This window comes from Macaca thibetana, chromosome 20, assembly GCF_024542745.1.
Source record: "Macaca thibetana thibetana isolate TM-01 chromosome 20, ASM2454274v1, whole genome shotgun sequence".
Lineage (NCBI taxonomy): Eukaryota > Metazoa > Chordata > Mammalia > Primates > Cercopithecidae > Macaca > Macaca thibetana.
This window is the reverse complement of record NC_065597.1, coordinates 11,123,682-11,149,414: the sequence shown is the minus strand read 5'-3', so window position 1 is coordinate 11,149,414 and position 25,733 is coordinate 11,123,682. Positions and strand designations below refer to the sequence as shown.

The window sequence follows — 25,733 nt, the reverse complement described above, 5'->3', positions numbered from 1 at the left end:
CCACCATATGCTTTTTTCTTTTTTCAACCCAGGCTGGAGTGCAATGGTGGGATCTTGACTCACTGCAACCTCCGCCTCACAGGTTCAAGCGATTCTCCTGCCTCAGCCTCCCAGATAGCTGGGATTACAGGTGCCCACCACCACGCCTGACTAATTTTTGTATTTTTAGTAGAAACGGGGTTTCACCATATTGATCTTGCTGGTCTTGAACTCCTGACCTCAGGTGATCCAACCCCCTCGACCTCCCAGGTGGCTGGCCTGCTTTTTTTTTTTTTTTTTTGGAGAGAGAGTCCTGCTCTGTCGCCCAGGCTGGAGTGCAGTGGTGCAATCTTGGCTCACTGCAAGCTCCACCTCCCGGGTTCATGCCATTCTCCTGCCTCAGCCTCCCAAGTAGCTGGAACTACAGGCGCGGCCACCACGCCTGGCTAATTTTTTGTATTTTTAGTAGAGACGGGGTTTCACCGTGTTAACCAGGATGGTCTCGATCTCCTGACCTTGTGATCTGCCTGTCTTGGCCTCCCAACGTGCTGGGATTACAGGCGTGATCCACCGGGTCGGCCTTGAAGGTTTTTTTGTTTGTTTGTTTGAGACAGTGTTTTGCTCTTGCTGGAGTGCAATGGTGCCATCTCGGTTCACTGAAACCTCCGCCTCCCGGGTTCAAGTGATTCTCCTGCTTCAGCCTCCCAACTAGCTGGGATTACAGGCACCCGCCACCATGCCCAGCTTATTTTTTGGTATTTTTAGTAGAGATGGGGTTTCACCATTTGACCAGGCTGGTCTCAAACTCCTCACCTCAGGTGATCCTACCGCCTCAACCTCCCCAAGTGTTGGGATTACCGGCGGCGTGAGCCACCGCATCCGGCTTGGATCAGGAGTTTGATAAGTGAGGGTAGGGACAGAGGCTAGGTAGATGTCCCCCAGAGTGAACAGTGGGTGATGCCCAGAAACTCCACAAGTCTCAGGTGAGAGAGAGAGATTTGAAGGGCTGAGGCTGTGAGTTGGGTGGCGAAGTATGCCCCTGCAGAGGTCGGGGTCGGGCAGCATTGGGCAGGGCCTTATGGGCCGGGAGCTAGTAGGATTTTCCTTTGGAAGAGGCGGCTCTACGTGAGCAGGCGCGAGGGCAGGGAGTCCAGTAGGAAGGACGCTACTGTGGGCGGCCGAAGGTGGCGTGAGGGGCGGGTGGGTCAGGTCGGCGGGGCCCGCCGCGGGGGCCGTGGGGGAGGGGTCAGAGGGTGGTAAGCTCGGGGGTCGTCTCACGGGGCCCAGCGGCTCTGATTCCGCACCCCCCCACCCCCGAGCTGGAGGCTAGTAGGAGGCGTATTCAGAGGACGCCACCCGAGCCACGTGAGGGAGAAGAGTGGAGATAGACAAGTAAGATGGGCTCCGGGGTTTTCTGATAGACAAAAAAATAGTAAAGCCAACTAGATAAGTAATCTGAAGCAGTGGAGAAGAAAGTGAAAGAAACGTTAGGAGCAAATAAGTCAACGGCTTGCGTAGAGGAACACCCAGGAGGTGAGATAGTCAGAGTAAGTTAAAATGAAGGGACTTGGCTAAAGCACCCAGTGTACAGGCCCAAAAAGGCAAGCGGGGCAGGCGCGGCGCGGGAGGGTGGGTGTGGGTGTTCTTCCTGCCGAGGACGTAGCAGCCCCTGGGGAAGGACCGAGAATCCCCAGCTGCCTCCAACAGGAGAGGATGCGGCTAGAGGGCCCAGGGCTGGGACGGGACCTTCGCGGGGATCCGGTTTCCAGGGTCGCGGAGAAGTTGGATGCAGACGCTGGAAATGGGAAGGAGGTATCCGGGGATGGCAGGAGGCCCTGGGCAAGTGGCTTCCGCAGTCCTGGGCCGGTCCGGCCTGCCCTGCCCTGTCCAGGGCGCAGAGCAAGGACACCCCGCGACCCATCTCACAGAGCCCTAAAATAACCCCTAGGTGGAAGTGTGTTTCCCCCATTTTACAAATATTGCATCTGGGGCTCAGAGAGGGCGGCCTCTCACCCGACGTCACACAGGAATCGGGCCCGCCCCCAGGCCGTGGAGCCAGTAGGAGTGCCCCCGCCTAGGGGTCTTCCCGCCACCAGGGCCCCCGCTCTGGGAGGAGCCGGCCCGAGCCCCTCCCGCTCTCCGCCCCCGAGGGGCGGCCCGGGGGCGGGCGGAGGAAGTGAGCGCAGCGGGGAGGAATGCGAGCGGGCGGGGCGTGTCGGCCCGGGGCGGCGGGGACAGCTGCGGGCGGCCAGGACGGCGGGTGCGGCGGGGCTGAGTGTGCGCGATGCCTCACTTCACCGTGGTGCCGGTGGACGGGCCGCGGCGCGGCGACTATGACAACCTCGAGGGGCTCAGTTGGGTGGACTACGGGGAGCGCGCGGAGCGGGAGGACTCGGACGGTGAGGGCGCGTTCTGAGGGGCTGTGGCGGGGCGGCGGGGCCTGCCACCCGGGGCCGCCATCCCGGGCCCGCGCCCGCACTTATCCCGGGACCTTGCGCGCACACGTCGGTGTGGACTCAACTTTCTTTGGTCTGCGCCGCAGCCACTGGCTCGTCGCCCCGCGCGCGCAGACACGATTTTCCTCGGCCCCCGGCGCCCGCGCCCGGCCACTTTCTCCACCCCAGCTCCTCCCCTGTGGGCCGCGGGCGGGGGCTGCAGACGTGGCCGCCCAGGGAGGCCAGCCGGCCGGGGCGCCCGGCTTGGGGACAGGGCCGAGACCCCATCTCAGGCCCTTCCCGGCCTTTCACCTTCGGTGAATCCCACATCCTCTTCTCGCCTCGGTTCCCCACTTGAGATTCAGCGTCTTTGCCTGTGAGACGACCCTCTGCCCAACTACCCAAACCCCTCCGTGTGCCTCTCTGCGCCAACCTGCACTCTGGCCAGAGTGTACCCACTTGGGGTCTATGGGTAACTGCCTGTGAGTGCGCCCGGTGTAGATCTGTAGGGACAGTGGGCCTCTGTGAAGCACTCAACACGGAGCCAAACGTTTAATCCTCCAGCATCACCCGTGGGATAAGTACGGTTACTCCCAATTAGGCAGCAGTGAAGGGAGGGGTGGCGGTTATGTAACTTGCCCAGGGGCAGTCAAGCCTGGGTGTGAGATTCCAGCACCTTAACTCTTTAACCTAGGTGCCAGGGCCCAGAGGTAAGCCCCATCTCCCTCCTCCTTCCTTCCAGGTGCCTGCCTCTCTCCACAGCCCTTTCTCCATCTCCTACCCCAAGAGGCCCCCTTGTTAAGGCCCATCCTTGGAGTGCAAACACGGCTGAGGACGTGTGTCTGTGTATGTAGTGGCCTATGCATGTGTAATTGTGCTTGTATAAGTGTGTGGCTGTGGGTATCACAGTGTGAAGTCTGGTTCAGGTCAGGGCATTCTCACAGCCCCTGTTTCCTGCAGGGTTGACAGTGATGAGGATGGTGATTTGACTGATGACAAATGCCTGTGATATGTGTGACCAATCATGATGGAGATATGTAGGAAGTGTGTGGTTGACACTTGCCAGGTGACATGATCTGGACCTCTGATCTGTCTGTGATGATGACTGAGGTGATCCATGCTTGATGTAAATGATGGCTATGTGTGTGTATCACTTGACTGCCATGTGCAGAGGTAGCACAGGACAGTGGCATGGGCTGCTGGACATTGCAGAGGTTTTATAGGCTTGACAGCTGTGTGAGTGCCCCAGCCTCCATGCCCTTATCTGCCCCTAGCTTGATTCAAGTGGTCAAAGCAAAAGCCAGCATCCCTGCTTTCCTAACCCTGGGAGGACCTCTCTCCCCAGAGGGTGGACTGGGCTGCATCCCCAGGATCAGCCTGGACCAGTGGGCAGGCAGAGAGCTGAGCCTAGCTGCTGGCCCCGCCTTGGCCACGCCTTGGCCCCTACAGGGTGACTGGAGGGACCTGGAGCTACATTGGTTGAGTCCTGCTAGATCCCCGCAAGCTAGGCCAGCTCCTCCCACTACCTCCCTTCCTCTTTCTCCTCCTCTTACTCCTTTTCAGCCAGACCTTGGCTGTCTGCAGGATGGGGGACACCCTGAGCCCCGGTGAGTGATTTTGATCCTTGATGGGGACTGCAAAGGGTCAGAGGGCACAAAGCACAGTGAGCCTCAGATCCATCTCCTGCCCCTTCCGCAGCTCAGTGCCCACACCTCTGCTCTGGGAGGCCTAGATGGGCTTGCTCATCCCGCCTTGGCCTGTGGGCAGGGGGTAGGGAGGTCCTGGAGGGGGCACCTCAGGCAGATATCCATGTGCACAGGAATCAGGAGGGTCACCTGGATCCCCACCTGCCACTGGTGCAGACACAGTTGCTGGTGGAAACACAATTGTGTAGCTCACAGGCAGTCCCTAGGCCTAGGCCATACTCAGATTTACTGGGGATCTCAAGTGGTGTCTGAGCAGCTTCGGCCTGGCAGGCATGTCCAGACCTGCCCTGGAATTTTTGAAATGGCTGAGGCCAGAACAGGAGGTCTGAAGCTGAGGGCAGTACAGACATCCAGGCACTGCTTAGACCCTTACATTCCCACAAGCCCTTGGGGGCTTTGGAGGAACCCCGAGGAGTGCCCGCTGGGTGTCTGGCACTAATTGTCCCTTTTCTAGTGCATCTGGGCAGTTGGAAAAACAAGTGTTACCATCTCTACTTCATAGAAGAGGAAACCAAGGCCACACAGGGAGTAAGCAGGTTTCCCTGGGTCACACGGGGGAAGGGCCGGGAATCCAAGCCAGTCTGTCGTAGTCTGAACGTGCAGAGGCCTGGCTGTACATACCCTGGCCAAATTGCAGCACTCTTCTCTATGTTTAAAGATTGTGCTGCATAGATGGACTGGAGTCTGTAGTAGTAACGGAACCTGCAGCCCAGCCCCCACCTGGCTCTGATGGACCCTGGGACCCAGATGTGGCCTTCTGCCTGGGTGGCCTTGCCTCTGAACATCTCTGAACTTCACTCTTGTTGTCCCTAAAAGGGAGTAAATGCTGTCTACTGGAATGTTGCTGTGAGAACTAGAGACAACTTTTGGAAGGGACTCGAGCCATCCTAGAGTGATGGCTGAAGGGACAAGGGATAGGCTAGGTCTTAGAGGACCATTTACAGGCATTTGTGGGGGAGCTGCTGTGTGCCCAGCTATATGTTTTCTGGATAGCAATACAGTCTCCCCAGAAAGACTAGGCAACAGTGATGGGGCAGGCTGCAGTACATGAGTTTAGAATAAATTACAATTGATTTCCAGCCAACTTCCACAAAAGAATCAGAAGCAATAGCCAACAAAAGAGTCTCCCCAAGTGATTGTTACTCTCAGGAAGATCGAAAACCATGCAGAGGAAGGGGGCAAGGACTCTGAGATGAGACAGATGGTGACTTTATCTAAAGAGTAAATTTAGCTTGGAGATTCCTGGCAGCCAAAGCAGAAAGAGAAGTAAGACGAGCTGTATAGCTGCCATTTTCTGACAAAATGAAGCATCTGATTTATCAAAGGGAGACACTTTTTTTGTCACAAAAATCCAAGAGTAATTTTCAAAGGCTTTTCACTAAAGGGCCATTAATGTCATTAATGTAAGGGGCAGAGTGTTACTGGGTTTTCAGATTTTTCTTGGGACTCCTGATCCTGAACAAGCATGGAGGGCACAGCAGATATCATAGAGTGTCCAAAGAGCTACATGACCTCACCTGGCTTTAATATGACATGGTAGACTATCTTGACCTCTGGCCGCCTTTGTCCACTGTAGTCCTGGCTCCCATTTTTCTCCCTGCTCAGTCCGACACCCACCGGTCCGACTTTCTTAGGCGACTCTAGAAGGCTCCTGGCATCCACTTCTGCTCTCCATGGCCTAGGGCTTGCCCCGCCTCCCGGCATGCCCTGGGCTGCCCTGCAGGATGCCGCCGCGCAGTGCATAGTGGGGTAGCCAGCCAGCCACCTTCGGGCCATGGCAGCTGAAGGTGCTCTGTGGGGCTTCGTGTATCTGGAGGGCACTGCCTGGGCGGTCCCTGAGGACACCGAGCCTTTGGTATCCTGCACATTGGGTACTCCGGAAAGGCTGGGAAAGGGACTGGGGCGGGGAGGGGATCTGGGGGCGGGTCAAAGGCTAGCCCCGCCCACCAGCGGGCCCCGCCCCTCAGTGTCCACACGTGCTTGTGCTAGGGTGCCTGCTCCCTCACCTGGATTCCCTTCTCTGGAGGGAATGATGTCCCAGGTTTTGGTCACTGGCCACTCTCTGGCTATCTCTGGCCCTTCAAGGGCATTGTCATGGTGCGATGTGGAAACTGAGTTCCAACCTGGTGACACTGCAGCTCCAAAGTGCTCCACAGAAACGATGTTTTGGGGACTGGCTTTCTGGGAAGGGGCACAGGCTGGGGGGGCTCAGGAAGCAGGCCCTGATTGTCCCTCTCTCTTCACAGGACATGGCAACCACAGAGAGAGCAGCCCTTTTCTTTCCCCCTTGGAGGCTTCCAGAGGAAGTGACTACTATGACAGGAACCTGGCACTGTTTGAGGTAGCTGAGGAGCCATTTTGGGTCACAGGTTTGGCAGACAGAGGCTTTAGCTAAGCAGTCAGGCTGGACACGTGGCCCTCCTCTGTCTGGCTCTTCCTCTCATTTCCTCTTGTCTTCCTGGCTCTCATGGCAGCCGGGCTGCAGTTCCCTTGGCCCTTTCAACTGAAACTGCCTTCCCAGAGGCCACTCACAACCCCACCCCCATTGCTACCTCCAGGACTGTTCACCTCTGACTTCCTTACAACCCCTCAGCAAGGAAACGCCCGCTTAGGATTTCCCAACTCAGGATTTCTCCTCTTCCCTCCACTCCTGGTTCTTCTCCAAGTCCATAGTTCTTCGCTCTCCCGAGGATTCTTCCTTGTCCTTCTTGGTTGGCTCTTCCAGCTCTGTCTCCCTCTAGTTTCCCGAGTCCTGGTCCATTTGCAGCTTTAGGGGATACCTCTGTGGAAAGATTCCCAAATATCTGCCTCTGTACTTGAGTTTTATCTCCTTCAGACTCAAGCTGAGCAGTGAGATCTGGATTTAAAATGTAGTTTAAGCTCCTAAACTCTGACCCACGCATTCAGCCATTGTATGGCTGAATAATGGAGACTCCTTAATCTCTCTTTTTTTTTTTTCTTTTTTCGTTGAGATGGAATCTCACTGTGTTGCCCCAGGCTGGAGTGCAGTGACGTGATCTTGGCTCATTGCAAGCCCTGCCTCCCAAGCTCAGTGATTCTTCTGCCTCAGCCTCCCGAGTAGCTGGGATTACAGGCGCCTGCCACCACACCTGGGGAATTTTTGTATTTTTAGAGACGGGGTTTCACCCTGTTGGCCAGGCTTGTCTTGAACTCCTGACCTTTAGTGATCCTCCTGCTCGGCCTCCCAAAGTGCTGGAATTATCACTGTCAGCCACCACATCCAGCTGAGGCTCCTCAATCTCCACATGCCCCCAAGGGCCCTCATCTTCCCCTCTCACACCAAAGCACCTTCTCCCTGTGTGTAGGTCAGAAGGGAGCTGACAGAGAGGGAAAAGCTAAATGTGGGCAGGAGGCAGGTGGAGGCACAGCATCGAGAAGGCTGCAGGAGCAGGGATCATCGCCTAGACCCCGGTGGGGCTGGGGAGCCTGAGCTCTGGGAGGCCTCCTGACCTGGGAAAGCAGCAAGGTTCTGCAGTGAAGGCCTTGGCCCAGCCCCGCCTGAGGATGGGCTGGAGGGTCAGGATCCCATCTCTGTGATTGACGTGGGTACTCGCAGGACTGGGGTCAGGGGAAGACCATCCAGGGAGATCAGGGTTTGAGCAGACAAGAGAGACTTCACTTGTCCGAGACATCACTCTTTTGCCCTCTTTTGTTCCCTGAGGTGACTAGGGTGACTTTTTTGTGGGGAGGGTAGGCGTGAGTCCTAGAGGTGCAGCCATAGCTGGGAGGTGGCTGCGCAGAGCAGGCAGGATGAAGTGTGCCATTGCCCGCCTGCCAGGCGTGTTCTTCCCTGCCCTCTCTCCCCTGAGGCAGGTGGTTTTCACAAATGGGCTGGCAGTGATTGTAGCCAAGGTGGGGTAGAGAAAAGCAGCCGCGGGGCTGGGCCTTTTGAGTGCCACGTCCTGGGGTGTGGTGTCCACACCTGTCCAGTTGGATGGCTTGGGCTTCCCCAGGCAGGAACTGGGATCAGGCCCAGGCCTGTCTCAGGGCTTGGAACAGGGCCAGGGATCAGGCAGCTGGCTTCACACAGCTGGTACCCACCTGGCCCAATGCCATCTTGCCCTGTGGCTCTGTTTACAGGAAGAGCTGGACATCCGCCCAAAGGTATCGTCTCTTCTGGGCAAGCTCGTCAGCTACACCAACCTCACCCAGGGCGCCAAGGAGCATGAGGAGGCTGAGAGTGGGGAGGGCACCCGCCGGAGGGCAGCCGAGGTGAGCTGAGTGGGGCAGCAGAGGGGCCACACCTGGGAAGACAGACACAGCACCATGGAATTGGCTGTTTCCCCACATGGTGGTGAGCACACCAGGGGAAGTGGGTGCAAACCATGGTGAGCAGGGAGGATGGGCACTGAGTGCCTTGGCTCAGGAGGCTTTAAGAAGTGAGCTAATGAGAATCTCCCCAGGGACAGAGGGCCAGGGAGGCCCTCAGGAATGACGGCGGGAGACACAGCTGCCTGTACTCAGCCTTTACTGTGTGCGAGGTACCACACCAGGCAGTGGGCCTGGGTTCTCACATGTCATCTGTTCAACAAAACCAAGAGGCAGGTGCTACTATAATCCCCATGTTTCAGATGAGGAAATAGTGTCAGGGACATTAAGGAACTTGTGTAAAGTGACTGAGCTAGACAAGATCAATGTGTAATGCTGGGAGATGGATTCGTGGATTTTATGGGAGACAGATTTGTGGGATATGTAACTACACAAAATGCCAGATCAGTGACATTGTGTAAGGGTGGCTAAAGGTGTTGCCCTTGGAGCCAGGAACCAGGTTGTCTCTCGGAGGTCATGCAATCCAGAGCAAGTCACAAACCCTTCTGCTACTCACAGTGTTGGCCCAAGGCTCCATTGGCAGAACCCTCCAACAACCCCCTGGGTTCCTTGAGTGCCAGGGTCGGGGGACATGTGTATGTGATCGGAGCCTGATGTTGCCTTATGGGGCTTCCCTGTCCCACTTTTTGGTCACTAATCCAGTTTTCTGGCCCTTCAGCCCTCCTCTCTTTGGGGTGACTGTTACCTCTTTGCCTAGCTCCTCTGTGTTATTGGGGCTCAGTGTAGCTGAGGGCTGGGGATTTTTCTACATTTTTCATTTGGAGGCTAGGGACCCTCCCTCTACATACTGACTCCCTGAGGTGTGGGAAGCAGCAGTATTTTGGGAGGAGCTGAGGTCTGGCACTGGCTGTAGTATTCTCAGAGGTTGGCACAAGCAGAAGGAGCTCCTGGCTGGGATAAGCCAGGCCTGCAGCCTCACATCTGGTTGTGAGATTTGGGCTTCTCTGGGGTGGGGCCAGCAGAGAAGGTGGACCTCACTGAAGCACATCTCTCACCTTGCCCTTCAGAGAGGCAAACCAGCACACAGACTTGACCCTGACCCTGTCCAGCCAGGTGTAATTTTGCTGGCATGTTCTGGACTAGATAGTGGAGAACCCTAACTGCATCTGGCCATGTCTGTCCAGCACTGCAGGAGTGTCTCAACCTCTGAGAGTGCTCTGTCCACAGTGGGTGACAGGATCCTTAGGTCAGAGCCTCATCCCTGTCCCTTAAGGCCAAGCCAGGGAGCTGGTGGCGGGGAGTGAAGAGGCCCCTGAGAACAGCTAGTGCACATCTCAGCAGGAATGTGGGAGGGATGCATGGGCCAGAGAAGACCCATCATCCCTTGGCCCAGTGGGGAACCCATGAGGATGCTTAGCTTAGCTATCCAGCTTACCTGGCCCCACAGTAAGGATGGGAGAGGGTGGCTGGGTGTCCTAGCTCCAATAGTTTTTCCATGGAAGAAAGAGGAGCCTTGGCCGGGTGCAGTGGCTCACGCCTGTAATCCCAGCACTTTGGGAGGCCAAGGCGGGTGGAGCACAAGGTCAGGAGATCGAGACCATCCTGGCTAATGTGGTGAAATCCCGTCTCTACTAAAGATACAAAAAATTAGCCGGGCATGGTGGCGGGCACCTGTAGTCCCAGCTGCTCAGTAGGCTGAGGCAGGAGAATGGCATGAACCCGGGAGGCGGAGCTTGCAGTGAGCCGACATTGCACCACTGCACTCCAGCCTGGGCGACAGAGCGAGACTTTGTCTCAAAAAAAAAAAAAGAAAGAGGAGCCGGGCCAAGTCTTTAAGGAGTCAGTAGGAAGCTAGGGATCTGGGGCTGCTGAGCTGTGGTCCTCACCCAGGGTAGGCCCAAGCAGGGGCCTCGGAAAAGGAAGGCTTGAAGCAGGAAGGGTGGGCCTCCAACCAGACGATGCCAAGACCCAAAGCAGCCTCTCCCCAGCAGCTTGTCCAGCTCCAGCTCCAGCTCCAGCTCCAGCTGTGGCCTGATGACCTTCTGAGGCTGCCAGAGGTTATTTGGGGATGCAGAAAGCATTTCCGGCCCGCCCTGCCCTTTCCCACATTGCCCTTTTCTTAGAGTGACTCAGCTTGGGATGGGGGTGGGACTGGGAGCTCTTGCCGTTGCTATTCCGTGGGTGGCATCCTCTGAGAAGGGCTCAGACAATGCCCAGATGAGGGGGATCCGTCCCCTGCACTGCTCTACGCAGGACAGGTTGAGGAGCCATTTGTTTTTGCTGAGACTTTTCTGAAGTCCTTTAGTTTGCTCACAGGTCCTGCCCCAGGCCAGGCCCCTTCAGGAGGGGCATTAAGGAACTTGTCTAAGGTGACTCAGCTAGACAAGATCATGGCCATGGAGTTCTCTTCTCCCTAGCTTCTGGGCAGCACAGGCACTCTCTCGTGGGGCTTCCCTGTCTCTTCTCCCTGAATGATTTTCACTAATCCAGTCCTTTGGATCAGTGAGGAGGCTTTGTTGGAGCTCCAGTGGAAGCTGTCAGGGCCACGTTGCGGAGGCTGCACTCTTGGGGGCCCAGTGCCTCAAAAAGATGTCAGCCAGCCTCTGTGCTCTCAGCCTCTGCCCTGGCCTCCTGGCTGGCCCCTACTCTGCCCTAAATTGAGAAAGCCTGCCTGGATTTGCATATTAGATCTTCCTCACCTGCCCTAAAGCCTGAGCACTTTCTCTGTAGGATTTTCCCAACAGGATGTCCCAGGGGCTTCCAAAACACCACTCACTGGGTTCAGAAGCACCTTTTGGGTACCTGCAGGGCCTGCCGGTGATAGAACCATAAACAAGCCAAGCCTGCTCTAATATGGTCACAAAACATACAAGTACATTCTGTTACCATGACCTGTAGTAACTACTGTGATAGGGAGTATCAGCTGCCGAAGGACTGCGAGAGGGAGGACCAGCTCCACCTAAGGCAACCTGGGGACATCTTCCTGGGGGAGGTAACAGTTTCACTGAAGAGGAGTTTGCCAGGCCGTGAGGCAGGGCCGACTCTCCCAGGCAGAGTCCAGCACATTCTCAGGTTCGGAGAATCTGGGGGACCCATGTAGTCAGGGGCTGGGGCTAACAAGAGAGGTGATGGGACATGTCTGGTGGCCCAAGCCAAGGCGTTGGACTGCACACTGGATTACAAGACAGCACAGAGGGTTTTCAGCGTGGGGGATGAGATTAGACTTGCTTTCAGAGACCTACTCTAGCAGCAGAGTGGGCTGGAATGTGGAGAGGTTGAAAGGCTCAGGAGGGTACCACCCAGGTGCCTGAGGTTCAAGGGACTAAGGCTGGGACAAGGCAGGCGGATCTCAGGGCAGCAGGGAGACAGACTGGGTAGGAGTTAGTGTCCATCAGGACTGGAGTTGGGGGTTGAGGAGAGGTAGGGCCAGGGATGACTTTTGGGACTTTGCCTTGGGTGACTTAGGGCCTGCTGGGTGAGAAGGTGGAGATCTGAGACAAACCCCTCTTTCTAGAAGTTTAGCAGGAGAGAGGAAGGGAAGGAGGCAGTACCTTGAGAGAGAGTTAAGGTTCTAAAGCTCAATGTGGGTTTTTAAAAAGAATCAGGTTTTACACCTTCCCAGACTCAACTGTCTTCCTATATGAAAGTCAATAGAGACATCCTAGCTGTCACCCCTACCCGCTGTGTTCCCTGGGGCCCCATCAGGGGAGGGGGCCTGCTGAGTGACTAGGGCTGACCCTCCATGGTGCATCCCTCTGATGCTCTACTCGCCCCCTCCCTTCGTGTTCGTACAGGCGCCCAGCATGGGCACCCTCATGGGGGTGTACCTGCCCTGCCTGCAGAATATCTTCGGGGTTATCCTATTCCTGCGGCTGACCTGGATGGTGGGCACGGCTGGTGTGCTACAGGCTCTCCTCATCGTGCTCATCTGCTGCTGCTGTGTGAGTGTCCTGGCGTGGCAGGGGTGGGCTGGGCGTGGGCCATGGCTGCTGCCACAGAGCCCACTCAGCTGAGCCACTCACCCAGGCTCTCCTTCCCACAGACCCTGCTGACGGCCATCTCCATGAGCGCCATTGCCACCAACGGTGTTGTTCCAGGTCAGTGAGCGCCACCCAAGGCCTGGTGGAAGATAAAAGGGCCCAGAATCTGCCTTGACCTACCTGGGAACCCCCATAGCACACCCCTGCCCCAAGCAGTTCTGTAGTGGGCTCCCAATCCCTGATGCCAGGACAGTGCCCACGTAGAAGCTTTACTGCTAGACAGAGCTGGAGAGTGCCATTGTGGTTTTTGTTAATGTAAAAGCAATACCAAAAAATAAAAAGGACAATGTATGTTTACTGTAAGAAGGTTTGAAAGTACAGAAAAGGCCGGGCGCGGTGGCTCACGCCTGTAATCCCAGCACTTTGGGAGGCCAAGGCGGGTGCATCACAATGTCAGGAGTTCAAGACCAGCCTGGCCAAGATGGTGAAATACCATTTCTACTAATAATACCAAAATTAGCCAGGCATGGTGGTGGGTGGCTGTAATCCCAGCTACTTGGGAGGCTGAGGCAGAGAATTGCTTGAACCTGGGAGGCAGAGGTTGCAGTGAGCCAAGATTGCGCCAGCTTGGGTGACAGAGCAAGACTTCATCTCAAAAAAAATAAATAAAAAAGTGCAGAAAAGTGTAGAATGGAAAAGTAAAAGCACCAATAATCCCACCATCCCGAGATCATTACTATTCGCCTTTTGGTATATATAGGTCTTAGGGTCTTATGAAGTATCGCACACGCACACTCTATTTATATAAATTATATATATTTCCCAAAAGTATATGTGTGTATATATATCTATGCATTTATGTGTATGTGTTTACATGTGTACGTGTGTGTGTTTCCCAAGTGTTGAGAACAGTTTTTTGATTTTGGTTTTTCGGTGTGTTTTTTGAGACAGAGTCTTGCTTTATTACCCAGGCTGGAATGCAGTGGCATGATCTCAGACCACTGCAACCTCCACTTTCCAGGTTTAAGCAATTCTTTTTTTTTTTTTTTTTTTTTTTTTTGAGACGGAGTCTTGCTCTGTCACCCAGGCTGGAGTGCAGTGGCCGGATCTCAGCTCACTGCAAGCTCCTCCTCTCGGGTTCACGCCATTCTCCTGCCTCAGCCTCCCGAGTAGCTGGGACTACAGGCACCCACCACTTCGCCCGGCTAGTTTTTTTGTATTTTTTAGTAGAGACGGGGTTTCACCATGTTAGCCAGGATGGTCTCGATCTCCTGACCTCATGATCCGCCCGTCTCGGCCTCCCAAAGTGCTGGGATTACAGGCTTGAGCCACCGCGCCCGGCCTAGGTTTAAGCAATTCTAAGTGATTCTCATGCCCCAGCCTCCTGAGTAGCTGGGATTACAGGCAACCACCACATTTTTGTATTTTTAGTAGAGACGAGGTTTCACCATGTTGGCCAGGATGGCTTCGAACTCCTGACCTTAACTGATCCACCCACCTCTGCCTCTCAAAGTGCTGTGATTACAGGTGTGAGCCACTGCACTCTGCCGAAAATGATTTTTTGAAAACAGCACTCTCCATGGTACACCACATAACCTAATTAATGTGATTATTCTCCTGCCTGTGGGTTCCACTTTTTCACCATTGTATACATTGTTGTCATGAACATCCTTGAACATGAATCTTTGTTCATGCCCCAGCAGTTCCCTTAGGAGAGGGTCCTGGAGGTGGATTACAGCATGAAAAAGATTGACTTTTCATTTATTTATTTTAGTATTTTTTTTTGAGATGCAGTCTCTGTTGCCCAGGCTGGAGTGCAGTGGCACAATCTCAGCTCACTGCAACCTCCGCCTCCTAGGTTCAAGTGATTCTCCTACCTCAACCTCCCGAGTAGCTGGGATTACAGGCATGTGCCACCATGCTCTGCTAATTTTTGTATTTTTAGTAGAGACAGGGTTTCACCATGTTGGCCAGGCGGGTCCCGAACTCCTGACCTCAAGTCATCTGCCTACCTCGGCCTCCCAAAGTGCTGGGATTATGGACGTGAGCCACTGTGCCCAGCTGACTTTTTCTTTTTTTTTTTTTGAGACAGAGTCTCACTCTGTCGCCTAGGCTGGAGTGAAGTGGCTCACTTCACTCTAATCTCGGCTCACTGCAACCTCTGCCTCCCAGGTTCAGACGATTCTCCTGCCTCAGCCTCCTCAGTAGCTGGGACTGTAGGCACTCACCACCACACCTGGCTAATTTTTTGTATTTTAGTAGAGACGGAGTTTCATCGTGTTGCCCAGGCTGGTCACAAACTTCTGGGCTCAGGCAATCTGCCAATCTCGGCCTCCCAAAGTGCTAGGATTACAGGCGTGGGCCACTGCGCCCAGCCTTTTTTTTTAAATGTATATTTTTTATAATTTCCTTTTTTTTAGTAGAGACGGGGTCTCGCCATGTTGCCCAGACTGGTCTGGAACCCCTGAGCTCAAGCAATCCACTCACCTCAGCCTCCCAGAATGCTGGGATTATAGGCATGAGCCACCACGCCCCAGCCAGATTGACTCTGAAAGAATTTCTTGATCCCTGTTTCCAGATTTTCACAAGAGACATTGTCTCAGCAGCAGATACAACCAGCAACATGAGATGACTTGTCCCCCTGTGCTTGTCACCCTGGGGCCTAGTCATGACTCTCTGAGTCTTGCAAGGGTGTTAGACTTTGGTAGAAGCACAGATTCAGGGCAGGACCTGTGGACACTCACCTGGTGGCAGGCCCTGTGGTGGGCCTTAGGGCCAAAAGACTGGATAAGACACAGTCCCTGCCCTGGTCTGGAGGGGTCAGACTAACAAAGGCACAGGCCTCAGGAGGGTGAGGCGGGCTGAGATGGGACACACCCAGCCAGAAGAGGCTGGGGGCTGTGCACAGGGCATTGGAGGACAGTGGCCACTCAGCCACTGCTGCAGACTAGAGCTGCTCCCAGAAAGCAGTCATTTCCATGTTCCATGCTGGACATTCAAATCAGATGGGGATAGGATCGAATGCCAGCCTGGATGCTTACCCACCATGCAGCCTTGGGCAGGTTTCCCAGCCCCTCTACTCATCCATAAATGGGAAAAGCAGTCCCTGTCCTTCCGGGCAGTTGTGCAGGCTTGTCACAGGGAGACCCCTTGAAGAAGAACCAGCCTTGACCTGTGCACATTTTCATTTCTCTGCTGTAGCTGGGGGCTCCTATTTCATGATTTCTCGTTCACTGGGGCCAGAATTTGGAGGTGCTGTGGGCCTGTGCTTCTACCTGGGAACGACATTCGCAGCAGCCATGTACATCCTGGGGGCCATCGAGATCTTGCTGGTGAGTCAGGCTAAGCCCTGGCCAACTCTGGCCATGTCCAGACAGTCCCTTTGGACTCTAAACAGAAGTTCCAGGCTGTTCATCCCCACACCTCTGGCCACCGCCTGGGCATTATAAAGTAGAAAGCCTCTTCAAGAGACAAAGACCTTTGCTCAGGCTGGTTTTTCTTTCACTTCCATGCCAGTTTGGGTCAGGCAAGAAAGAGGCCTGGCCGCCTTCACCTCGGCCCTAGGTGTTCCGTCCACCTGGGCACTATGGCAGCCATGGCAAGGGTTCCAGGAACTGTTGTATTTAGCTCAGTGACAGATCTTGGTGGTGATGCAGGCTTCCTTCTGGGCTTGTGTGGGCTCTGGCTAGCTCTGTGTCCCCTGGGGCTCTGTGCCAGGGCACTTCAGATCCACCTTCTCCTTGTCCTTCAATCAGGATAAGCAGCCACAGGACCCTGCTGGAGGTTGGTGCCCGCTCCATGAGCCCCATGGGAGCTCTGTCAGCCTCAGCTTCTCATTCCCCAATTAACTGCCGCAGCAGTGGGAGAAGAGGCAAGGAGCTGCGGGAGGCATGGGGTGACAGGTGCCTGCCCCTGGGGATCCAGAGGGTAGGAGGTACCTAGAGGGACTGCCTGACTGCTTTTGCCTCCAGGTCCTCTACCTGCAGCATGGACCCTGCACCTTCTGATTTTGGGGGGCTTTGGTTTGTTTTCGTTTTTTATATCCTTTCTACATTCGTTATGTGGGATTTGTCCCTTCTTCTGTTTATGTATTCAGCCATGTCATTATATCTGAATGGACTTCTGGATATTTACTTTATTCTTTGGGTTGTAATCCAATACTATCATTATTTATTTTCGTGCTCAAACTGTTCCACTTTGGCTATTTAGTGATTCAGGTTGGCATCTATGTTCGGATCCTTTTTGTTTGCTTGTTTTTACATAATAGCTTTATTAACATATAATTTACATACCATGCAATTCCCATGCCAATTTACATACCATTGGAAGTGTACAATTCAATGTTTTATAGTATATTCACAGAGTTGCGGTCAATTCTAGAACATTTTCATCATCCCCAGAACCCCCTTAGCAGTTACTCTCCATTCGCTGCCAGCACTGGCAACCAGGAATCTGCTTTCTGCCTCGGGATTTACTTATTCTGGACATTTCATATAAACAGAATCATATAATATGTGGCCTTTTGTGACTGGCTTCTTTTAGGTACTCTTATTTTTTATTTTTAAAATTTATTTATTTATTTATTTATTTATTTTGAGACAGAGTCTCACTCTGTTGCTTAAGCTGGAGTGCAGTGGCGTGATCACAGCTCACTGCAATTTCTACCGCCTAGGTTCAAGCGATTCTCCTGCCTCAGCCTCCCGAGTAGCTGGGATTACAGGCTCACGCCACCATGCCCAGCTAATTTTTTGTGTTTCAGTTTCAACAAGTTGCCTGGGATTGTCTCGAACTCTTGAGTTCAGGCAATCCTCCCGCCTCGGCCTCTCAGAGTGCTGAGATTACAGGCGTGAGCCATTGCGCCCGGCCTATTCATTTATTTTTTTGATGGTCTCACTTTGTCGCCCAGACTGGAGCGCAGTGGCGTGATCTCTACTCACTGCAACCATCGCCTCTGAGACTGAAGTGATTCTCCTGCCTCAGCCTCCGGAGTAGCTGGGATTACAGGCGTGCACCACTACCACCAGTTTTTGCACCACTAATTTTTGTATTTTTAGTAGAGATGGGGTTTCACCATATTGGCCAGGCTGGTCTCAAATTCCTGACCTCAAGTGATCCACTGCCTCAGCCTCCCAAAGTGCTGGGATTATAGATGTGAACCACAGTGCTGGCCTATTTTTTATTTTTTTTTTGAGACGGAGTCTCCCTCTGTCACCCAGGCTGGAGTGCAGTGGTGTGATCTCTGCTCACTGCAACTTCTGCTTCCTGGATTCAAGCGATTCTCCTGCCTCAGCCTCCAGTAGCTGGGATTACAGGCATGTGCCACCACGCCCAACTAATTTTTGTATTTTTAGTAGAGATGGGGTTTCCCCATGTTAGCCAGGCTAGTCATGAACTCCTGACCTCAAGTGATCCCCTTACCTCGGCCTCCCAAAGAGCTGGGATTACAGGCCTGAGCCACTGCGCCCAGCCTCTTTTAGGTACTCTTAAAAAGAAAACCAAAATGACAAGTTTCACTTTCCAAATAAGAAGATAAAACCCTCCTTATCCATCTTCTTGTTTCAGACCTACATTGCCCCACCAGCTGCCATTTTTTACCCATTGGGCGCTCATGACACGTCGAATGCCACTTTGAACAATATGCGTGTGTATGGGACCATTTTCCTGACCTTTATGACCCTGGTGGTGTTTGTGGGGGTCAAGTATGTGAACAAATTTGCCTCACTCTTCCTGGCCTGTGTGATCATCTCCATCCTTTCCATCTATGCTGGGGGCATCAAGTCTATATTTGACCCTCCCGTGTTTCCGTAAGTAACCCAGGAATTTATCTGGGCATTGCATGGACATCCCTCTCATGTAGCCAGCCTTTGATGCCCTAGATCCCAGAGACTGCAGGGTGAGCACAAGCAGGGGCCTCAAGCTGAGCAGGTGCCAATGCTTCTGTCCCTCATAGGGTCTGCATGCTGGGCAACAGGACCCTGTCCCGGGACCAGTTTGACATCTGTGCCAAGACAGCTGTAGTAGACAATGAGACAGTGGCCACCCGGCTATGGAGTTTCTTCTGCCACAGCCCCAACCTTACCACCGACTCCTGCGACCCCTACTTCCTGCTCAACAATGTGACCGAGATCCCTGGCATCCCCGGGGCAGCTGCTGGTGTGCTCCAGGGTGGGTCCTCCCTCCCATCCTCCTGCTCTCGAACCCACAGGCTGAGCAGGGGTGCAGAGCACAGAGCTGTCCTTGTGCGGTCAGCTTGGGAATGGGGGCAGGACTGGCCGCCTTCCCAGCCCAGCAGTGTCCTCCCAGCCTGGCTCCTGGCAGCCGAGTTTGGAGTGAGTGAAGCCTGTCTGGCCAGCATCCAAGGCCTGCAGCAGCCTGTCTTCCCTAGCCACCAGCCCCTGACACTGCCTGGGGATGTTCCCACAGGATCCATAAAGGCCTTTGTGTGAGGCGGGCAGTAGGGGGCTCTGGGTGATGGTGGTTCAGCCACCTTTGTCTGTTGACTTCTAGCTGGGCAGCTCCTTCCCTGTGGTCAGGGTAGCCCTGTGGCTGACACTGCAGTCATTGAGCTGAAGCTGTCTCCTGAGTCCCCAAAACTGCCTGCATCTGCAGCCTCTGGCTAGGCTGCCCCAAACTGCCCGGGGTAGTCGGGAGCGGCTGTGGTGGTGACACAGCTATCCCTGCAGAAAACCTGTGGAGCGCCTACCTGGAGAAGGGTGACATCGTGGAGAAGCATGGGCTGCCCTCTGCAGATGCCCCGAGCCTGAAAGAGAGCCTGCCTCTGTACGTGGTGGCCGACATCGCCACATCATTCACCGTGCTGGTCGGCATCTTCTTCCCTTCTGTGACAGGTGAGCCCCACCTGCCTACCCACCCATCCCTGTCCCCAATCCCGGGGAGCCCCTGAGGGAGTCTCATCTGTTTTTGGAGGTATCATGGCTGGCTCAAACCGCTCTGGGGACCTCCGTGATGCCCAGAAGTCCATCCCTGTGGGGACCATTCTGGCCATCATTACAACTTCCCTCGTGTGTATCCTTTCCCAGGCCTGGGGCAGGTTGGGCAGAGGACGGGAGGCGCTTGGCCTGTGCACATCGCCAGCTCACATGCACATACACCCCACACACTCATATATGGCTCCCCTTCTCATGCACACATACACATACACACCATGATACTCCCAGTCCTTGCGGTCTGGCTGGGGTGGGGGCACGTGGTCCTGTTCAGGGACAGTGGGGTGGCGGAGGCCGAGTTTTCCTTGATGCCACCACAGACTTCAGCAGTGTGGTTCTCTTTGGCGCCTGCATCGAGGGTGTGGTTCTCCGGGACAAGTGAGTGAGCTGGGCCCCTCTCTTTAGCAGCGGCTGGGCTTTGGCCTGCCTTCACACCAGCCCCCAACCCTGTGGGTGGTCCTCAGGCTGCTGGCTACCTTTGGTGGTCTGTGTTGTCCTTCCGGATCCCTGACATCCCTCACTCTGGTGGCCCCTGCAGGTATGGCGATGGCGTCAGCAGGAACTTGGTGGTGGGCACACTGGCCTGGCCTTCACCCTGGGTCATTGTCATCGGCTCCTTCTTTTCAACATGTGGTGCTGGCCTCCAGAGCCTCACGGGGGCACCGCGCCTATTGCAGGCCATTGCCAAGGACAACATCATCCCCTTCCTCCGGGTGAGCCCTTCTGCACTCCCCCATGGCCTGGCTGCTCCCAGGCTCTCGCCCAGCTGGGAAGAGAGATAGGGAACACAGATGCAGTGTGTCCTGTCCTCAGTAGCCCCGGGGCCAGGCGGCCATCCATGAGGAGCTACTGAGAAGTGCCCTGGGCTGACACTGCCCTGGGCCTGGAGCTGCCTGGAACCAGAATCTTCATGGCCTGTTTAGGGCTCATCCAAAGGAGAGAGGCCTGGGGAGGTGGAGTCAGGGAGACTGGTGACACCCACAGGGATAGGCACAGAGGCGGCCTAAGCCCCCAAGGAGGGCCCTGGGGGTGAGGGAGGCCAGGCTGGGGTCTGGGGCCCAAGGGGTGGAATGGAGGTGACAGGGCCAGCTTCCTTCCTGGTGCACACAGGTATTTGGCCATGGGAAGGTGAATGGTGAACCCACATGGGCACTCCTCCTGACGGCACTCATCGCCGAGCTGGGCATCCTCATCGCCTCCCTCGACATGGTGGCCCCCATCCTATCCATGTGAGCTGGGGCTGGGCAGGGCAGGGGGATGTTCTGGGAAAGGGTCCCTGAACCCCAGCACCTCCCCGTGGCTGTGTCTGGTGTTGGGGGCGCAGCTGGGAGATGTGGCAGGCTGCATGGGGAGATGTGGCCTGGCAGGGCTCAGCCCACCCCTGCATTTAGAAGCAAGCCTGGCACCTATGCCAAAGCTATAAAGTGACCAACAGGTCCACACCTCCCTGAGAGAGCCCCCAAAGCAGGTGGCTGGCAGACCTCTCCCCTGGACAGGGCAATCACCACGTCCCTCATGCCTCCCTGAAGCCACTGCTGCCCCTTCCATCTGTTGTTGTTTTTTTGTTTTGTTTTGTTTTGTTTTGTTTTGAGACGGAGTCTCACTCTGTCACCCAGGCTGGAGTGCAATGGCGTGATCTTGGCTCACTGCAACCTCCGCCTCCTGGGTTCAAGCAATTCTCCTGCCTCAGCCTCCTGAGTAGCTGGGATTACAGACATGCACCACCACGCCCAGCTAATTTTTTGTATTTTTAGTAGACATGAGGTTTTACCATCTTGACCAGGCTGGTGTCGAACTCCTGACATCAGATGATCCACCTGCCTCCTTCCTTCCTGTGCTCCCATCCTCAGCTGCCTTCCCAGAGGGCTGATGCAGCCAGCCCTGCCCATGCCTGGGACTCCCACACCCACCACAGGGACTCTTAAGTGTCTCTGACTGGGTGCATTCAAATGGTCCGGCTCATCTTGCATCCTCCCCTTCATGCATGGCAGCCCCTCATCCAGCTGGTCACCCAGGCCAGAGGCCTGAGTGTGGCCTAGAGTCTCCAGGCACTGAGCTCTTCCTACCACCCCTGTACCACCCTCCAGCTCTGCCCCATTACTCCCTTTCCTACCTCCTCTGCTGGCGAACCCTTGCCCATCCTCTGCAATCTCCAAGGACTCCTCCACAGTAGTCTCATCACCTCAGGCCATGAAAGTGGCAGCAATGAGGTTGAGAAGACCTGGCCAAGCCATGCAGGGCAGGGCCAGTCCCAGCTTGATGTCAGGCCCCTGGCTGCCAAGGTGGCCGCTCTTCACCAACCGTCCCCCGTGCCACAGGTTCTTTCTGATGTGCTACCTGTTCGTGAACCTGGCCTGTGCAGTGCAGACACTCCTGAGGACCCCCAACTGGCGGCCCCGGTTCAAGTACTATCACTGGTGAGCCACGCCTCTGACATGGGAGGCCCTGGGGAGGCCAGGAGCTTCATTCTGGATGAGGCCTAGGCTTCCCGGGTAGGTAGGTCTTGATGAAACACTGTGGGGAGGGAGTTTATGGGGCTGGGGAGGAACTGGACCTGGGTCTCCCACCCAGTGACCTGACCACCCACCTGGGACCTCCCACCTGGGACCTGACAGGGCCGCCAGGGCATGGGCCAGGCTGTGGCCAGGGGCCCTCCTGGTCCTGCCCTGACTCTGCCCTCCCCTCTGGCCCAGGGCGCTGTCCTTCCTGGGCATGAGCCTCTGCCTGGCCCTTATGTTTGTCTCCTCCTGGTACTATGCCCTGGTGGCCATGCTCATCGCCGGCATGATCTACAAATACATCGAGTACCAAGGGTGAGTGAGCGCTGCCACCTGGCCTCTGCCGGCAGCCTGCACCACCCTGAGGGGGCCCAGCCGAACAGGCAGGGTGGTCGGACGTTGGGGTGGGCGGGGAGCTGGGCCACTGTGGGTGCCAAGACTGGGGACTGTAACTCAGGACCCGGGGTGGTCTTGAGGGGCAGAACCCCTCCATCTCACATCCACATAGACAGAACCCCCTGGGCAGCACCAGGGGCTCACCAGCTGTGGTGGAATCTGCAGGGCTGAGAAGGAGTGGGGTGACGGGATCCGAGGCCTGTCCCTGAGTGCCGCCCGCTACGCGCTGTTGCGGCTGGAGGAGGGGCCTCCTCATACCAAGAACTGGCGGTGAGTTCCCACCAGACCCTGGCCAGGGCGCAGAGGTTCTCAGGGGTCGCTGTCGGGGTCAGAGGGTCGAGAGGTGTCAGCTCCCCGTCCTGGGGCTGCCAGGGGCACCCTCCTGGGCCATGCTACCCAAACCCGCAGGGACCATCACCCAAGAAGAGAAGAAGAGGAGGGGCTCCCTGGAACGGCCGGCCCTGGTCTCAGGCTCCCCCACCCGGCCACTGCAGGCCACAGCTGCTGGTGCTGCTGAAGCTGGACGAGGACCTGCACGTGAAGTACCCACGGCTCCTCACCTTCGCCTCCCAGCTCAAGGCCGGCAAGGGCCTGACCATTGTTGGTTCTGTCATCCAGGGGAGCTTCTTGGAGAGCTATGGCGAGGCCCAGGCTGCCGAGCAGGTACCTGCTTCGGGGGTGAGAGCTGAGCCAGACTACAGGAGTCTGGGCTGCAGCTGACGGAGGGGAAGGGCCCAATCTTGGCGAGCGTGACCAGCCAGGCAGCCAGCACTGCTGCCACCTGAGAGCTGGCACAAGGGGGGGCCGGCAGTCCCATCTTGAAAACTTGGGCTCCGGGTAGGCAGCTTGTTGCCCCCAGGCCCTCCTCCACCCCAAAGTCGTTTTGTTCCCAAGGGGCCTTGGGAGGGAGCCCAGAGGCGGGAAGCTGATGGCTTCCCGTTGGCCCTGGGTGTGTTCCCCACAGACCATCAAGAACATGATGGAGATTGAGAAGGTGAAGGGTTTCTGCCAGGTGGTGGTGGCCAGCAAGGTGCGGGAGGGGCTGGCCCACCTCATCCAGTCCTGTGGCCTGGGCGGCATGCGGCATAACTCTGTGGTGCTGGGCTGGCCCTACGGCTGGCGACAGAGCGAGGACCCCCGTGCCTGGAAGACCTTCATTGGTGTGTGAGGGCCTGGGGCCTGGGCTGAGCCTGGTGGGCAGGGGTGAAGTGAGGTGGCAGCGGCCGGAGGGCCACAGGCTGGTGGTCAGCTGTGCCCCTCCTCCCCAGACACCGTACGCTGCACTACGGCTGCTCACCTGGCCCTGCTCGTGCCCAAGAACATCGCCTTCTACCCCAGCAACCACGAGCGCTACCTGGAGGGCCACATAGACGTGTGGTGGATCGTGCACGACGGCGGCATGCTTATGCTTCTGCCCTTCCTGCTGCGCCAGCATAAGGTGGGCTGGGGGGTGGGTGCAGGTGAGAGGGGCTAGGCCCTCGGAGGAGCGGCTGTGACCAAATGGCCCACCCGGTCCCTTGCCTCAGGTCTGGAGGAAGTGCCGGATGCGCATCTTCACAGTGGCCCAGATGGATGATAACAGCATCCAGATGAAGAAGGACCTGGCCGTCTTCCTGTACCATCTGCGCCTTGAGGCCGAGGTGGAGGTGGTGGAGATGGTGAGCCCCCTGTCCTGCCCTGGCCCCGTGGATACCATGTCCCATGCAGCTGGGTCCTCATGGCCTACCCTCTCCCCAGCATAACAGTGACATCTCTGCATACACCTACGAGCGGACGCTGATGATGGAGCAGCGGTCGCAGATGCTGCGGCAGATGAGACTGACCAAGACTGAGCGGGAGCGAGAAGTCAGTGCCCTTTGTGGTTCAGGCCAGGGCGGGTGGCAGGGTCAGGCCTTTAGAGACCGCGTCAGTGGGTGTGGAGGAATCAGAACGACTCACCGCAGCCCTACCCAAGCCAGTGCTCATTTCCCGGAGGCAGGGTGGTCACATTGGGCCAGACAGGCCCCGTCCCCCTTTTCCTATGGGACCAAGGCTACCTCCTGCGATTGTCCCCAGGCCCAGCTAGTCAAGGATCGGCACTCGGCCCTGCGGCTGGAGAGCCTGTACTCAGACGAGGAAGATGAGTCTGCAGTGGGGGCTGACAAGATCCAGATGACATGGACCAGGGACAAGTACATGACTGAGACCTGGGACCCCAGCCATGCCCCTGACAATTTCCGGGAGCTGGTACATATTAAGCCGTGAGTGCAGCAAAAACAGATCCAGTGGCGCTGGAATCTAGGGGTGGAGGTGGGGTGGGGCAGACAAGCGGTGTTAGGTGGACCAGGGGTGGGGACCCTCCTTGCAGGATGGCTTATGGTGACCTGTGATTGGCTGCACTACGTGTAGGGACCAGTCCAACGTGCGACGCATGCACACCGCTGTGAAGCTCAATGAAGTCATTGTCACGCGCTCCCACGACGCCCGCCTGGTTCTCCTAAACATGCCTGGCCCACCCAAGAACAGCGAGGGCGACGAGAACTGGATCCCTTTGTGGAGGGGCAGCAACTGGGAGGTGGGCAGCGTGGGAGGTCAGGCCAGCAGCTCCTCTCCCGAGCCCCCTGGGTGGGTGTGGCCCAGGTGGCCCTGGTTACCCATTGATTCTGTTGCTGCCTCCTTGACTTGAGGCCCTGCAGACATGGAGTTCCTCGAGGTGCTGACCGAGGGCCTTGAGCGGGTGCTGTTGGTGCGTGGTGGTGGCCGTGAAGTCATCACCATCTACTCCTGAGCCCAGTGTCACCTTGTGGCCTGGAGTCGAGGTCTTGGCCAGGATATCACAAGCTGTGGTCTGGGGTAACAGCCTCTTCCCAGCACCCACTTGCCAGCCCTGCTTGCCTGGCCCTGTCCTAGACCCAGCTTTGCTAGGTCTCCTTGGAAACCAGGCCTGGGCCTCAAAATGGAGATGGATCCCAGGTCTTGTGGGACCGTGGGAGGTTTGGGGACTTTACTGTCTAGCACCCCAGTAGGCCTGTCCTGGCGAGAGAAGACTGGTTGGGGCCGAGTGGGGTTTGAAGGCAGCTGGCGCAGCCCAGTCCAGGAGCGCTATTTATTGCATATTTATTATTTGGATCTCACCATCAGAGACGAAGGGAAGGGTAGCCAGGGAGGGAGTCCAGCCCAGCTGCCTGCAGGAAGATCTGGCTCAGTCAACTATGGGCAGGGCCCCCCACCAAGCTGAGCCGAATGGAGACAGCCGAGCTGAGGCCTGACTTTTTCAATAAAACATTGTGTACTTCTGGGCCTCCTGCTGCCCCGGCTCTGTTTCCCCTGGCGCCAAGAGAAGAAGGCGGAACTGAACCCAGGCCCAGAGCCGGCTCCCTAAGGCTGTGCCCCTTTCCGGCAATCTCTGGCCACAACCCCCACTGGCCAGGCCGTCCCTCCCACTGGCTCTAGGGCCCCTCCCACTCCCACACCAGATAAGGCCAGCCCAGTGCCGCTTCCTCTGGCAGTAGGCACCAGGGCT

The 25,733-nt window shown here is 56.2% G+C and overlaps 1 protein-coding gene across 3 annotated transcripts; it reads left to right on the top strand.

The window, feature by feature from the left end:
- The first annotated feature begins 1,458 nt into the window (after positions 1 to 1,458).
- Positions 1,459 to 25,511, top strand: SLC12A4 (solute carrier family 12 member 4). Of its 3 annotated transcripts, none has more exons than XM_050773292.1 (23): positions 1,459 to 1,512; positions 6,367 to 6,461; positions 8,222 to 8,353; positions 12,205 to 12,351; positions 12,453 to 12,507; positions 15,592 to 15,722; positions 17,953 to 18,194; positions 18,341 to 18,555; positions 19,074 to 19,238; positions 19,318 to 19,416; positions 19,658 to 19,715; positions 19,876 to 20,050; positions 20,448 to 20,566; positions 21,656 to 21,754; positions 22,031 to 22,150; positions 22,397 to 22,501; positions 22,726 to 22,894; positions 23,196 to 23,391; positions 23,500 to 23,669; positions 23,758 to 23,889; positions 23,969 to 24,076; positions 24,287 to 24,471; positions 24,620 to 25,511. In XM_050773292.1, the coding sequence occupies exons 4-23, from the start codon at positions 12,214 to 12,216 to the stop codon at positions 24,894 to 24,896; spliced, it is 2,958 nt and encodes a 985-aa protein (XP_050629249.1). In that variant the 5' UTR covers positions 1,459 to 1,512; positions 6,367 to 6,461; positions 8,222 to 8,353; positions 12,205 to 12,213; the 3' UTR covers positions 24,897 to 25,511. The 3 variants fall into 3 exon arrangements, with proteins under 3 accessions (XP_050629249.1, XP_050629248.1, XP_050629250.1); XM_050773291.1 differs by lacking the exon at positions 1,459 to 1,512 and adding an exon at positions 2,136 to 2,378; XM_050773293.1 differs by lacking the exons at positions 1,459 to 1,512; positions 6,367 to 6,461 and adding an exon at positions 2,175 to 2,378 and having other exon boundaries at positions 24,620 to 24,755; positions 24,909 to 25,511.
- The last annotated feature ends 222 nt before the right edge of the window (positions 25,512 to 25,733 follow it).